The 16,369-nt window shown below is 41.2% G+C and overlaps 1 protein-coding gene across 3 annotated transcripts in view; it reads right to left on the bottom strand.

Moving 5' to 3' along the window:
- SPIDR (scaffold protein involved in DNA repair) overlaps positions 1 to 16,369 on the bottom strand; it is a 373,383-nt gene that overhangs the window by 28,718 nt on the left and 328,296 nt on the right. For all 3 annotated transcript variants that reach the window (XR_012655349.1, XM_075063011.1, XM_032800081.2), the window contains one exon: positions 10,747 to 10,905. Coding sequence is in view for 2 of the 3 variants with exons in the window: in XM_075063011.1 (XP_074919112.1) it covers positions 10,747 to 10,905 (159 nt within the window). In the remaining variant the exon portion in view is untranslated. The remainder of the gene's footprint in view (positions 1 to 10,746; positions 10,906 to 16,369) is intronic.

Raw genomic sequence — 16,369 nt, 5'->3', positions numbered from 1 at the left:
CAGCTGTTCTGAGGTGTGCAGGAGGTGCTGGGGCGAGGGGGAGGGGGAGGAGCAGGGGCAGGAAGAGATGTGGGAAGGAGGTGGAATGGGGTGGGAAGAGGTGGGGTGGGGTTTTGGGGAAGGGATAGAGTGAGGGTGGGACTTGGGGCAGAGAGGGGGGGGGAAAAAGGTCCAAGCATCCCCCAGGTACTGAGGAAGTCAGCCCTCTGCCTCATGCAGAACATAAACTGCTCATCACAGAGGGTCAGATATAACCAAATAAATTGTATTTCTATAGTATTTCCCATCAGAGGAGCTCATAGTGATTTAGAAATACAGTTCTGCCAAAACTTTTTTAGTCGAAAAATGGAGATTCGGGTTGATTGAAACATTTTCTGAAATTGTGTTGCATTCACCAAACTGTTTCAGTAATAAAATAAATAAATAAATAAAATATTTTCTTTTGACATTTTCAAAATAAAACATTTAGATTTTTTGATTCAAAACAAAAAGATTAATTGCATTAAAAATAAAAAAATGTTTATAAGACCTCAAAAACTAAACCAAACACTTTATTTTAGGTCAAATGTTTTGTTTGACCCAAAATTATTTTTTCCCCTCATTTTTTGGCTCACTGAAAATTTTATTTTTTTGTTCTGGGTCAACCCAAAAAGATTTTTTCCCCCTCAAAACAGCCAGTGAAAACCAAAACCAGTTTTTTGCACAGCTCTATTTAGTAACACTGAGTAAAATCCCATTAAGTTAAGTGGAGCCAGGATTTCACTCATCAATGGGGTAAACTTTATAACAACTTCGGAACACAGAAATTGTCATAACAGACTATGGGACCAGCTAGTTCAGCATCCAGCCTTTGACACAGACAGAAGGACTAGATGTTGCAGAGGAAGATGCAAGAAACCCTAGAGTGAACAATTATGGAATAAACTGTCATAAGAAAAGTCTCTTCCCAAACACCATCAATTAATGTAACTGTGGAGGTCTGCATTATCTACAGAAATGTCTAAACCTTTTCTGAATCATGCTAAGCTTTCAGCATCAATTATATCTTTTAAAGCGAGTTTCCAGGCTAGTTAGGGATCATGTTAAAGTATTTCTTTTTACCACTTTAAAATTTGTCTTTGTTTTGTTGACTATCCTTTTATATTCTGAGAAAGAATAACTAGAAGAAATGGTTACTCATCCTGTGTAGTCACTGTGGTACTTTGACATGTGTCCTCCTATGGGTGCTGCACGCTACTTACACTTGTGCCCCCTGCACCTTTGATTGGAGAGTTCTCATAGCAATGTGTGTCTGGCCCACCTACGTGTATTACTCAGTCTCATACTCCCTGACGTTATATAGCACTACGCAGGCGAACCAGCCTCAGTTCCTTCTCTACTGAGAAGCTCTTTAGCAAAGAACTCTGAAGCAGAGAAGGACGGCGGGTAGTGGAGCACCAATAGGGGTACACATCTCGAAGAACCATGGTTCCTGAACAGAGTGAGTAACCATTTCTTCTTCTTCTTCAAGTAGTGTCCCTACACTAGGTAACTATGGAGCAGTTCCATCTAAGCAAGAGGGGGCTTCAGAAATTGCGTCCAATACCAAGAAAGTATAGTCAAGCTGAATGAAGCATCAAAAGCACAGTCATGAGTTACTGCACGATGCTCAGCAAAGGTATGTATAGAGACACAAAAGTCACAGCTCTACATATTTCAATAATAGGAACATTTTTAAGAAAGGCTTTAAAGCTAGAAATAGACCTTGAAGAGTGAATTTGTATGTGCAAAGTGCTTGGATATTTCAAGACTGAAAGCAAGAACTAATGCAATTGGATATCCATTTGAAATGTGTTTGTTTAGAGACTGCAGACCTTTTTGTCTGCAAATTGAGACAAATAATTTGGGAATACATCTGAAAGGTCTACTCTTGTCAAGATAGGCGGCCAGGGCTCTCCTGACATCAACCATGTACAACAGTGCCTCTTCTTTGCCTAGGTGAGGTTTAGCGTAGAAGATCAGAAGGTGAATGGGTTGGTTGACATGGAACTCAGAAGATATTTCTGGTTAAAAACTTGGGATGTGGTTATAATATGGTCTTGTCCTTGAAAAATATTGTAAAAAGGGGAAATGCTATAAGAGCCCCTATTTTCCCAATGCATCGAACCAAAATGATGAGTATTAGAAATGTTGTTTTAATTGATAAATTGAACAGTGAGCAGGTAGCCATTGGTATAAATGGTGATCTTGAAAGGCATTTAAGGACCTTACTGAGGTCCCAAACTGAAGTAGGACTCCTGATTGGCAGAAAAATATTTCCAAGCCCCTTGAGGAACCTCATTGTCATTGGGTGGGCAAATCTGGAATAACCTTCAATTGGAGAATGGAAAGCCAAGATAGCTGCCAGGTGGATTCTAATGGAGCTCACTGACAGGCTCCTATTTTTTAGTTCTAGGGTACAGATCAGTAGACCTGGCAGCAATGAGGTTGTTGGTGGAATGTGTTTGAAGTCTCACCAGCAGGCAAATCTCGTCCAATTTCGTAAGCAAATGTAGCATGCAGACTGTTTTCTGCTGTGTAATAATGCTCTCTTTACTTTCTTTGAGCAGGTTGTTTCTAATCCCATGGACCATCTACCAGCCATGCTTTGAGATGAAGAAGTCCAAAACTGAGGTGAAAGATCTTCCTGCCTCCCTAGGAAACGAGATTAGGAATGGCTTGGAGAGTGACTGGTGAGTAAATGGCTAGCTTTATCAGGTAAGGAAACTATGTTTGTCTGGGCCAGATGAGAACTATTAAAATAACACTGGATTTGTCCTTTTTTATTTTGAGCAGAATTTTGGATATTAGAGGTGTTGGGGGAAATGCATACAGTAGACCCAATGACCACTGAAGGTGAAAGGCATCCCCCAAGGAATGGTGATACAGCCCACCTCTGAAGCAGAACTGGGCACATTTCTTGTTCATTGCCACTGTGAATAGGTATGCTGGCAGGGTGCACCATTGCTGGAATATGTGGTGTAGTATGATGGATGGTCTTCAGAGAAGTGCCTGTTGAGTGTGCCTGCGGCCACATTCTGAACTCCTAGAAGATAAGCTGTTCTGATGGCAATCTGACTGGGCATGCACCGACTGCAAAGCTTAACAGCCTCAGCACACAGAGAGGGGGATCTTGCCCCTCCTTGTCACTTGATATAGAACATACATGGTATGTTATCCATCAGGACCTTTGTGTGTTTATCCCTAATTAGTGGTAAAAACTAGAGACAGGGATACCTGAGTTCCAGGAGGTTGATGTCCAGAGTGGTGTCTTGAGGCATCCACCTGCCTTGGGCTGTGTGAGTGTCCAGATGTGCTGCCCACCCTAGCAGGGATGCATCCATCATTATGACACTGTTGGGGGTGGGGTGGGTGAAAGGGATTCATGCACAAACATTCTGAGGGTATTTCCACCAACTGAGTGATTCCTTCACACAGGTAGGTATGGACAGTAGTGTAGTTAGACTGTGATTGTTCAGTAAATGAACGGTTCTGAGCCACTCATGAAGGCAATGCATTCAGAGTCTTGCATGGTCTATAACAAAAGTGCCAGCTGCCATGTGCCCCAGAAGTTCTTGACTGTGGTCTGAGGGCTGATCTGGATTGTACTATGTTGGATATGGCAATGAATCTGTACATTGGGAGGCAGGCTCTTGCTTCTATTGAATTTAGATGAGTGCTTATGAATTCTAACTTTTGCACTAGTCTAAGTGGATTTCTGAATGTTCAATTGTATGCCCAAGTTGATGAAGAGGTCTACAGCGACACAAGTTGTCCGTGAGGTTACATCCAAGGAGTGACCTTTCAGAAGCCAATCATTTAGGTAAGGGAACAGAATTCCTTTTCTGCAGAGGTGTGCTGCTACTACTGACATAATCTTCAAAAAGATCCCTAGGACAGATGACAGGCTGAAAGAGAGCAATCTGTACTGAAAATGGTCCTGTCTAACAATAAAAGATAGAACTGTTTGTGAAATGGGTGGATCACTATATGGAAATATGCACCCTGACAGCGTAGAGCTGAGAACTAATACTCTTCGTCCAGTGATGGAATTACTGCTGCAAGTATCATTTTGAATTTCTGAACCTTCATATAAACCTTAAATCTAGGATGGGTCTCCCACCACCATTATTTTTTGGAACCAGGAAATATCTGGAATAAAACTGCTTCCCTCTGTGCTGCCTGGGAACTGGTTCTTTAGCACCCAAGAGTAGGAGAGAGTCTATTTCTTGTCGAAGCTGGTTCTCATGAGAGGGGTCCCTGAAGAGGAACGGGGACGGAGAGAGTTGGCAGGCAGAAGAGAGGTAACTTTTGTGTTGAGGTCCGTATGATCTCTGGGAGCTCGATAATTGGGCGGACAGGATTTTTCCACTGTCTGGGTTTTAGTAAACCTCTCTCTTGTGGGCAGGTGTACAGACACTGAGAGAACGCAAAGTAGCCTTGCAGTCCTTTAGCATGCGTAGCAATTCATCCGTGCTGCAGCCAAACAGTTTAATGCCTCATCAAAAAGAAGGGCTTCAACCATATTTTGGACCTCCTTTGGATATCTTGAAAGCTGTCACCACGAGGCCCGCCTGCTAACTACAGCTGTAGAGACTGAATGTGTGGCAACATCAGCAGCATCGAGGGAGGCCTGCAGAGATCTCCTGATGAGCCACTGGTTTTCTACAATAATTGCCTGAAATTGCTCGGTATGTTCAGTTGGTAGATGCTCAATGAAAGAACTCAGCTTGGCATAATTTGTATGATCATATTTAGCCATTAATATCTGGTAGTGGCGATTCTGAATTGCAAAGTAGCTGACAAATATGATTTTTTCTCCAAACAGGTCTAGGTGCTTATGATTCTTGTCACAGGGCAAATATTTAGCGTGGAGCTACCTTCCACATTCATTAACCATATGAACGACCAAAGAGTTAGAAGAGGGATGAGAAAATAAAATGTGAGTCTTTATATAGGACATAATATGTCTTATCCACTCTCTTGCATGTAGATGGAATTGAGGCCGGGGTGTACCAGATAATAAGGCCCTCCTGGACCTTGCAAAGGTTAACTGGCAAGGCAATGCAGCAGATGAAGCTATATGGAGGATGTCAAGGAGCTTATGATATGGTTCTTTGCAGATCCCACTTGAGGAGGTTAAAGAGTCCGCAGTTCTCTTGATGAATTGCTGAAACTGTTTAAAATCATTTGGCAGGGATGGAGGAAGTGGCATAACTCCTGCATCAGGTGACAAAGAAGAGATGTTGGCCAGTGGAGAGATGTCTTCATCAGCTCTAGCTTCCTGTTTCTCACAGGTTTCTCCCTGAGGTTCCGGACTCCTATAGAGGGAAGGTGACAAAGGTTGTCTATCTCTGTGATGGGTGGTGCTTAAGGCCCTAGAAAATTGATGGTGATAGGCTGCCCAAGAGTCCCTGAGGTGATGCATATGGCATGGTGGAGGCATGCATGGATGGTGGTTGAGGTTGTCTCTCATAAGTGGTATCCATCTTTTCAGAGACTTCTGGAAAGGTGCCTCTATAGAAGTGGTGCCCAAACTTTTCCTGTTGTGCCCCCCTTACCAGTAATGGAATCTGTCCACGCCACTCCTCTATTACTGCACAGTTGGCTCAGCAGAGGAGCTTAGGCTGAAGGCAGAGCTGGGGATGGAGGAGGAGCTAGGGCTAGAGGCGGAGCTGGTCTGGGGGCAAAGAGTGATGAAGGCTGAGCTGAGCTTGGTTGGAGGTGGACGGGGGCTGAGTGGAGCTGTGGCTGGAGCTGGGCTGGGGACAGAGTGCGGCTGAGTGGTGTCCCCTCCTTGCCCCTGGTAGGGGCTAGCCTGGGCCCTACTGCACACTCCTCAAATGTTCCTCTGTACCCCTCCTAGCAGGGTATACCCTACAGCAGGGATTGGCAACTTTTGGTATGTGACCCGCCAGGATAAGCCCCCTGGCGGGCTGGGCCGGTTTGTTTACCTGCCGTGTCCACAGATTCAGCCAATCGCAGCTCCCAGTGTCCGCATTTCGCCACTCCAGGCAAATGGGGGCTGTGGGAACCGGTAGCCAGCACATCCTCCAGTCTGCATTGCTTCCTGCAGCTCATGCAGTGTTATATCACAACTGCATGGATCACAAGACCGAGTAACATCCGTGCACGGGGAAAATAGATGAGAAATCTCTGATCAAAAGTGCACAGAGGGCAAGCACACCTAGAGTGGAGCACCCATAAGGATACTACTTGAAAACGAACTAATAGTTTGCTTTTGGAATTGTCATCGTGAAGTCACTTAGTGCCTCCCTGACCAGGTAAAAAGCTTTATAAACTACTAAAGGAGAATTTATTGTATGTATTCACAGATTTTAAGGCCAAAAGGGACTATTTTGATCATCTAGTCTGACCTCCTGATAAACAGAGGTCACAGAGTTTCTGCAAAATATTTCTTTTTATACTAGAGCATATCTTTCTAAAAGAAAAATTACACCTTTGATTTAAAAATTGTTAATGATGGAGAATCCACCATATCCATGGGCAAATTGTTCCAAAGATTAATTACCTTCACTATTAAAAATTTACACCTTATGAGAACTAAAGTACCAACACAGAGAAATCCATAAGTGTAGCTAGACAAGCACCATGTACATCGCAGCATCCAGTAAGGAAGCACTTCATAGGCAATTTGCAAGTTATTTTTCCCCCTCATGCGACCTTTTATTGAACACACTACTCAATCTTTACCCATAACTGTATCCATTTGGTTAGTAATCATACTGAAGCTACCTTGGAAAATGTGGAGTATACAATAAAGGGAAGGTGGAAATTGCTATCTACATTCCTGAGGAAACCTGAGGCAATCTCACTTCTCCTTTCCCAAGAGACTAAATGTATAAGATTAGCAAGTGGGGGGTGGGGTGGTTTGAGAAAAATAGAATATGCACATACTTTAGTCTCTGTTAGGCTGATGCAAAATGTGCAGGTCAGGGAAGAGAGGTGCAGGGAGGGTTGGTGGACTAATGTGAATGAGAGTAGTGGAGAGGAAAAAGATGGTCAGGAAACAGATACCGAACCACATGCTATTAATCCAACTTCTACAGTAATGACTTGTATAAACTGAGTAAGTCACAACAGCTTCTCTGTGACTTCACACTATCAATCTGCCATATAGAGCAGCCAGATACTGGACAATGATGTCAGGGGAGACATTTCTTCCTTTAGTGTCCTGACAGGGGAAAGGGTTCATTGCTGTGAGAGCCTTGTAGAAGGTGTTCCTTGCAGACACTAGGCCCCCAATCCGAAACCAGTCCAATAGGAATCCTTCCATTAACTTCAAAGGGCTTTAGAACAGGGCCTAAATGAACTGCATAGCCCTAGACTGTCCTTTGAACCAAAGACACATCTTAACCCCAACATCAGAGAAGTGGAGAGAGAGCCCCCAGTGACCTCCTTCAAAAAACAACACTGGGAGACCCTGTAACCAACCTCTTCCCCCACAATGGCACTGCATGGGGATTACTGCAGCCCTACAGCAATAATCATCATAATCCCAATGGTCAAGCTCTGCACGGGCTGCTGTGGGTCAGGATATGACTCATTTGTGTGAGCTCTCAGACACCTTCTCTTCCAGAGCATTCATGTCCCCTAACAGAAGGGAATATGGTTCCCTCTGCCCCACCCTAATGTGCCAGGCCCACCATTCCCAGAATTCGTTCAGACTAGTCAGTCTGTGGTCAGAGTCTAAAATACCCTTTACTTCCTTCTGAACCTAGGCTACATATTGGTCCTTAAAGTAAGCACATGCTTATTAGACTGTAATAAAAATCTTTTCTACCAAATACCCAAGGCTAAGGGACCAGAGAGCATTCTGAGTATTTAGTGAGATTCCAGTCCTTGGGATTGTGGGATAACAGAGACATGTTGGAGCTTATCACCCATTTTGGCTTACTCCAGACTCACATGCCCCAAGGGTGAAGGGAGGCAGAGAGAAAAATATATTTTTCCTCATACTTTATTCCTTTACATCCATTTTAGAATCCATTGATGGTTTTCCTGAAACCAGCACCTTAAGAGTCACTTTTTGGCATTTCTTGCAGCATTTGAAACAGTCATGGCTAGGGACACAGATGACAGAAACATGAATGTAAAGAAACAATTTTTAGAATAAAGCAGTGGTTCTCAAACTGTGGTCTGTGGACCCCTAGGGGTCCGTGAGTCATATCCAGTGCCACCAGTCCCGCTGATCAACTCCTCCCTGTCCCGCCCAGTGTCTCTTGCATGCTGTGGAATCGCTGTTCCGTGGTGTGCCAGAGGTGCTGAGAGGGAGGGAGAGTAGCGGGGAATGAGGCACAGAAATAGACGGGGAAGGGGTGGAGCAGGGGCAGGAAGAGATGGGGCGGACGTGGGGCCTTGGGAGAAGGAGTGGAGTGGGCGCAAGGCCTGGGGCTGAGCTGGGGTTGAGCACCCCCAGGGAAAATTAGAAGCTGGCTTGCGGGTCTGCAAAAAGTTTGAGAACCGCTGGAATAAAGCATAATTTAAACATTGGACAGAGAAACAATGTTGCAAATCATGTTAGCTATCCCTGGATTTACATTAGCCTTCTTCACAGAATCACAGAATATCACGGTTGAAAGGGACCTCAGGAGGTCATCTAGTCCAACCCCCTGCTCAAAGCAGGACCAATCCCCAGCTAAAATCATCCCAGCCAGGGCTTTGTCAAACCTGACCTTAAAAACCTCTAAGGAAGGAGATTCCACCACCTCTCTACATAACCCATTCCTTTCTTGTTACCATCAATGCAGCTCCAGCAGCACTAGCCCAGACCAGTCACTAGTGTTTTAAGCACTGCATAGGAGGGCTGTTTGAATAACAATGTGTGGTTTGGATGCAGATCCGGAAAAAAAATTATTGGTCAACCCAAAATGTTTAGGTCAACCTGAAATGAAATATTATGTTCATTTTGAGGTTCTTAAACAATAAACTTAAAACAATACTGAGCAAAATTCAAAACCAAGACACTTTTCTAAAACAAAATGTCTTAACATTTCATTTCAGAAATTACTATACAGACTGTTTTAACATTTTGGGGTTTTTGTTTTTTTTTTCCTGACAAAGAAGTTGCTGAAATTGATCCAAATTTGCAAACTGTTTTGGTTGACCAAAATCTCATTTTTCAGTGAAAAACAGTTGTGAGAGAAAATTTTCCCCCAGCTCTACTGTATTGTCTGACCCTCCTCAGGGCAGCCAGAAGTGAGTTACTGTTGCTTTGAAATAGAATTTAAATTTTTAAAAGTTTGTCCCTTATTTACTAGGCAGTGCTGACTAACAGCCAGTTATCAGGCTACATTTGTATCCAACATTCCAAAGCCATAATCTCTTTGGAAAATATGTAACTTCTAAAAAAAAAAAATCAAAATAATGAGCTATGAATAATGAGAAGTGTTTGTTCTTTAAGATACATAAATAATCTAAGTAGATGATCCAAAAATTAATACTGCACTAACAGGTACAGAGTAATAAAAGGGGACAAAAGGTGTTTCAGGCGCAGATGCAGAAAACTATATTAAATAGTCTGGCCAGAAAATAACAATTCTATTTGATGACACATCTCAGTGTTCAAAATATGTTTTTATTTTGATACAGAATGAAAATTAGACATTTTGAAAGCTCTTAAAGTCTCTTTCTGTCTCTCATAAGCTGGATCTGAGAAATCTTCCCAACAAAACTGTTGCAGAAATGGACGTTTCCATGAAACATTTCAGTTTCAACTAAAAGTCATTTTTCAACAGAAAAAAGTTTCATCAAAAATATTTGTACCTGCACTAACGCTAAGGACTTGTTTACATGGGAAAGTTATATTGGTATAAGATAGAGTGAGAATTTAAACGGATATATTGGCATATGTTCCCTTGTGGACACTTTTACACCACTTCCCTTGAGAAGCTATTCCACAAAACAATAAATCTTATTAAAATAAGTTTTCTGTAACTGATTACAGACATTTACATTGAAAAATAAAATAAATTGCACACAATTAGCAAAACTAAGCCAGGTACCATAGATTAATTTTGTATTCCAGATTTCTTGCTACAGTCTTTTCTTAGGGCTTATCTACATAGGAAAGTTTTATCAGTTATATTGGTATGATTTTACCAGTATAGTTAAACCAATATAGTTATACTGGAATAACTCTCACGGTGGACATGCTTATTCTGGACTGAAAATGGGATTTTCCCCCCCAGTTTTGATTAAACCCCTTTCAAAGCAACATAAGCAAAACTGAAAAGGCCTTTTTATAATAAAAGAAACTGCAGTGCTTGAGACATTTTAAACCAAACTGGACAAAATTGTAGAAAATGTATTGTACAGACCAGTCCTGTAATGGGAAGGAGATGGATGACATTATCTACAAGATCTTATCTGTCTTTTTGAGTCTTTGAATCTTGTTAGAGGTGACGAAAACTATTTGTAATGTAATGTAAACTGTAATGAGCTTGCTTCTCCTCCTCCTCCACCCCTTTTTCCTGGGACATACTTCATATTATCTAAACTTGCTTATGCTGATTGAGTATAGCTGTTCAAATATTATATTTTTTCTTTATTGCTTTGCTACCTGCATGGTGTTCTACGAATGGTGATTATAATACCAGATCAAACAAAGTCTGCCTTATGTTCCGAAGTATCTTGATCCTTAACTAAATAAAATTACATCACCTCTACCACAGTAGACAGCATATTTTTTCAGGGGATTGTTCTCACCTTCCCCTTGTGGTTCTCTGCAAAATTCTTATTCCAACTAACGTGCAGGATTTTCCTTCCCATCTCCTGCTATGCTGTTCAATGTCCTCTGAAAAACAGAGGGTCTGCAACTGCACTTCACTGAACATTCCATAGGCATCCTGAACAAGGAGGCATAATCTGCAAAACAATGTTTAATGTTTCTGTTAGCAAATTGCTCACAATTACGAAACAATAGATAACAAATTGCAGAAAACTTGATTGTGAGATCCTCAGAGTAGGAATTAGCCTAAAATGCTTTTAAAGAACTGTGCATAAATACATTAAAACAACAATAGCACTAGATTTTTTCAAATATATTTGTAATAGACAAAGGATAAAAGCTATGGAGAACAAGTGAAAATGGAATTAAAGGATTTACATTGGAGATTAGGAAACAGTAGATAAGTAATACTTTGTTCCTGTGTCTATAACGAAAGAGTACAGATCTGCCCAAAGTAGGGATGAATCTTCTAGAACTGATAGATGGTATACACAGATAACACAACTGATTATATATTTGATCTACTTAAATAAAACACTGGATTTGATGAGATGAGCAAGAGTCAAGAAAAAGGAAACTGTGGGATATATTTTTTTAATGTAATTGAAATCAGAGTGATCCAGAAGATTAGAAATTGGCAAACACAACCCAATTATTTAAATAAATGAATAAAACACAAACAAACAAAACAGAGAACTATAAATCAGTGAGTTTAACATTTGTTGTATAAAAACAGTTGGAAACGATTTTCATGGATGTGGTAAGAGTACCCCTAAACTAGCAGTGTGATTAAGGACAGCTCACATGGAATCAAGCTTGGGAAGTCATGTTTAACTAACCTGCTGGAGTTCTTTGAAGATATCACTGTCATGGTATATAAGAGAGAGTCAGTGGATAAAGTATATTTAGATTTTCAAAAAGATATTTCATCACAAGGTTCCAAATCAGAGATTAGCAGCTAAAATAGTATGAGTCATAGAAGAGTGGGTGAACGGGGCTGCTGGATACAAAGCTGGTTTCACTGCTTGGCAGGTGGGGGTGGGGAGGGAGGATTGAGCAAGGAGACTTTTCAAGATGGAGAGGAATTACAGAGCACCCTTGCAGACAGCGTAGAGGCCTCCAACATCTAGAGACACTTGATTCCTTTTTGGAGGAAACAGAGGTGTGACAGAAGGTAGAAGTAAGATAAATGTTAGAAGTGCAGGTACTGCTTCAAGAGATTTTAGAGGGGCTTCCTGTGAAATCTCCTTGTAGGTCAAGCATGTGAGCACCATTCTTGAAGATTCTACACTGGTAGAGCACAAACCCATTTTAAAAAGATCCAATCACAGAGAAAGGACTGCAACCAGTGAATGGTAGAGAGAGTCAGATATCTCTTAGTTCAGCTCCTCATCCCTCTGGATCCATGGAATCAGCTTTCTCTTCATCTGTCACTCATGCTATACGTGGAGCCTCCACGCTACCCAGAAGCATATTGGGCTACATACCAAGGACTTGGTCCAGCCTATCAAAAAACAGATAAGTTTTTTGTTCCACCCTGGACCTATTTTTATAGACGGTCATTCTTTTCACAGAACTTCCTTGCCACTCCAAGTGAGGTCCATCTCAGCTATCATCTCAGACACTTGGTGATGCCAATGTTCTTTTAAGAAGCACTGGAAATTCTCATTTCTTGAGATCGACTTAGTGCCTGCAAGTCAGCATCAGGCCAAATGGCAGCATGCTCATATTAAGGCCAGTGGCTTAAGACAGTCTAGTGGCTGAAGCAAAATGAACTCAGTTGCTGCTGAAGTTGATCATTACAATATAGTGCACAAATGAGTCCCATATCGTGTGCAGTGTTATTTTTACAGACAAGTGGCTTCTAGCAAACTTGACCCATGTATAGTCAAGTGCATGTATAGTCAAGTGAGCAATGATGGATGTGGAATGGTGGTGGGAGAATTGTACTATTGGAGCTATAACACCAACAATCCAATCTACAATAGTACTGCATCTACCAGTACAGTAGAGATGCACAAACAGTATTTTTGCTCACCATGAGTCTAATCCAAATGCCTATGTGATTGATTTTGCATTATTGGGAGAATGTGTGTAAGTGGGCATGTGGGTTATTACAAATATGCTGCGGGCACTAAATCGTGTTTAGGATTACGCTAGTATACACAAGTCTAAACTGAGATTAGCACATCAATTTACTTGCAAAACTGAATTCCAGATTGGAACTCAAGATAAGGAACATCACAGACTAACAACACTGAGGACATCACAAAAATATTCACCTCCTTAAAACCTTTTTGCAAGTACAAGTGATATAATGAAAAAACCTGAGACTGTATTGATCATAGACCCAGCATCTCACTGTGCAAGGACAGAAAATCAGTCTAATGCTACAAGTATCTAATTAATGATAATCAATTTTCCTCTTCACTCCTACAACAAAAACAACCTAGCAGCACAACAGGACCCAGAAACATATTCATAGAACTCTTAAAGTCATTTCAGATGCAGCTGGCTCAGTTCTTACAGATCCATTCATACACTATTACCAGCACCACCATGAATGGATGCAGCCTAGTGGCTCCTTGAGGATGTTGATTCATGGCAGCTATGCTTTACAGAGGATTCTATTTACTTTAGTTTTCTGAAATAAATTCTGAATTTGCATCATTTTCTCATATTATAATGTTGGCCCACGTTTCATCAGATACATTCAAAATTTAGTTCTCAATCAAATATATACAAAATTAAGCAACGATTTATACCAGTTTATCTTTGGAACCACTATGTGGAACAAATCTGAAACCTAAATTACAAGAGACCAAATATATAATCCAAAATCTAATTGTTCAAGACTATATTACACATCTATGAAAATTCAGCAATGTATTTACCACAAATCCATCTCTCCATAAAATGCAATATGCATTAACAGCTTGACTAATTTTGTACATTTTCTAAATAAATGTTTAACACTTGTTTGTTGCTATACATATTGCTGAACTAATATAAAAGAAAAAACATTACTATTAATCAATGGTGTCTGTACGTGTGTTGTGGGGATGGGGGCCTATAACCTCTTTTTCAAAATACAGTGCACTCAATTTATAAGACTCACTGACAGAAGAATCAATTGCATATAGTGATCAAATCCACTGGGACAAAATCATTCCTATACTAACTAAAATACTCCACTTGCAAGAATCAATCACTTATAAAAATCAAATCATTTGGGACAGATGTGATTCTTATAAAAGGAATGCACTAGAATAGTCCGTAAGGTTTAGGATTTGTGGCCCTACAGAAGTACTGAATTTAAAGGAGGGATGTGGAAAAAAAAGACTCCTGTTGAGACTGAATAGACAGTTAGTTCTATCCCAGAGGGTGACATGGGAGACAGCATGAAGATGAGTGTGAGAGAAGACAACTAAGGAAGAAGTGAGGTCTGATTCATTGATAAGAGCAAAGGGGGCAAGGGCAGGGAATGATAAGAAATGAAGCAGAGCTTAATCAGTTACTTTTTTTTAAATGTAAGGACACAATGAGTCTTTCTTTAAACCTTGGGAAGATTTTGTTAATTTCCTAAAAGCCCTGGGGGATGGGGGAGGGAGTAGGAGAGGTTTATTACTTTGCATTATTTTTATGACTGAAGTAATATTAAGGACTAAATATTTCCCACTGGAAATGTGAAGATGATTACAGGACTGAACTGTTGTGCCCCTCCTAATTAGACATCCTTCACAGTGAAGGAGTAAAACTCCATTTTCTTCTTTTTAATTATACGTGAAACATACCATACATCTATGGCGCTGCCTCGTATCTTGCACTTAAGTCTTCTGGAAGGATGGGCATGAGTAGAACCCACTTGTGCTTAATCATTCCACAGTTGACAACTACCTCTACCATTTCTGCCAGTGAGATGAACAGTGTATTGAAAAATACACCTAGCATAGGAGGAGAGGACTGAGAGTGAATGAAGATGCTGCAGTTGCCCGTCTCCACATCTTGTAGAAATATGCAGCAGATTTGTCATAAACAGAACTTAACTAAGGGTATGACTACACTACTCGCCGGATCAGCAGGTAGTGATTGAGCTATTCGGGATCTATCGGGGATAGATTTATTACGTCTAATGTAGACGCGATAAAATCAATCCCTGATCGCTCTGCCGTTGACTCCGGAACTCCACCGCGCACAAGAGGCGGAAGCGGAGTCGACGGGGGAGCAGCAGTCGTCGACGCGCCGCCATCCTCACGGCCAGGTAAATCAACCTAAGATACACCGACTTCAGCTAAACTATTAATACTCATATTAATATTTAGGAAGACACTTGAGAGAAATAGTATTATTGTCTATATGTCTCTTCGAAGGTTGTAGTAACCTGTATCTGAACTGTTTAATGGATAAATTATCCTGTGCTAATTGCCATGATGTTTAGGAGAAGGAAAGTTAAGCCTATTTTTTCCTCAGGCCAAAAAGCTGCAGGAAATGTATGAAGACCCTGGGACATGATCCTTCTTCATCTCAGATCTGCTTTGGGTTTCCAGAGGGGGAAACCTTAAGCCATAAGGATTGAGATCTCCAGTCACTGACTGTAGTCACCCTGAATATGGGCATTGGACTATAACCTATGGACTATTTCTAAAAGGACTTTTGGCAACTACAAGCTCACCTCTGCTATGTATCTGGACCTCAAGAAACTGAACTCAAGCCTGTATGTATATTGATCTTTCAGCCAACTATCTCTTCTTTTTTAATAAATTTTAGTTTAGTTAACAAGAATTGACTATAAGCGTGTATTTTGGGTAAGATATAAGTTATCATTTGACCTGGGTGTGGGGCTTGGTCCTTTGGAATCGGGAGGATTTGGAATAATCTTTTATATGATGAAATATGATTTTCAGAATTTATCATCATATGTTTGACATGTGTGTCTGGATGGAGGCCTGAGGCTGGGTACTTTAAGGGAATTGCGTTGTTTGGACTTCTGAGTAACCAGTGAGGTACTACAGAAGCTGTCTTGTGCTGGCTTGGTAAATCTAAGTACTGGAATATCCACCAGCTTTTGGGGTTTGTCTGCCTCGTTCCGCTTGCAGTTCACCCTAATTGAGTGACCTCAACTGGCTCCCATGGGCAGCATCTTTACAATTTCTTATCTATTTTTGAGTGCTCCTAGCAGAGACAAAGCACACCTAAAACACTCCCCTCTCTCTCAGTCACCACAGGCACAACACTCTGCCTACACAATTCCAATTCAGCAACTTGTCTAGTCAAGTCTCAAGGTGGAGCTCCTTAACTCCTGTAAACATAGTTTAGATTCACACTGTAACCTTCATGACACCACCCAAGCTGGATTTAACTTATCTGAACCTCACACATGCACACAAGAAGAAACCCACCATCATGCAAATGAAGCAGTCCTTCTGCTAATTGTATCTGTCATTGTTGGAAAAATCAAAGCCAGACACATAGATAGGGTTGGCACCCATCCGGGTTTTACCCAGACAGTCTGGTTTTTGGCTTCTGTGTCAGGGTACCATTTAGGATTGCCAGGTGCCCAATTTTCAACCGGAAAGTCTGGTCGAAAAGGGCACCTGGCAG

Source organism: Chelonoidis abingdonii, chromosome 2, assembly GCF_003597395.2.
Source record: "Chelonoidis abingdonii isolate Lonesome George chromosome 2, CheloAbing_2.0, whole genome shotgun sequence".
In the NCBI taxonomy this organism is placed as follows: Eukaryota; Metazoa; Chordata; order Testudines; family Testudinidae; genus Chelonoidis; species Chelonoidis abingdonii.
The sequence above is the reverse complement of the archived record's forward strand: the minus strand, read 5'-3'. Positions and strand labels throughout refer to the sequence as shown.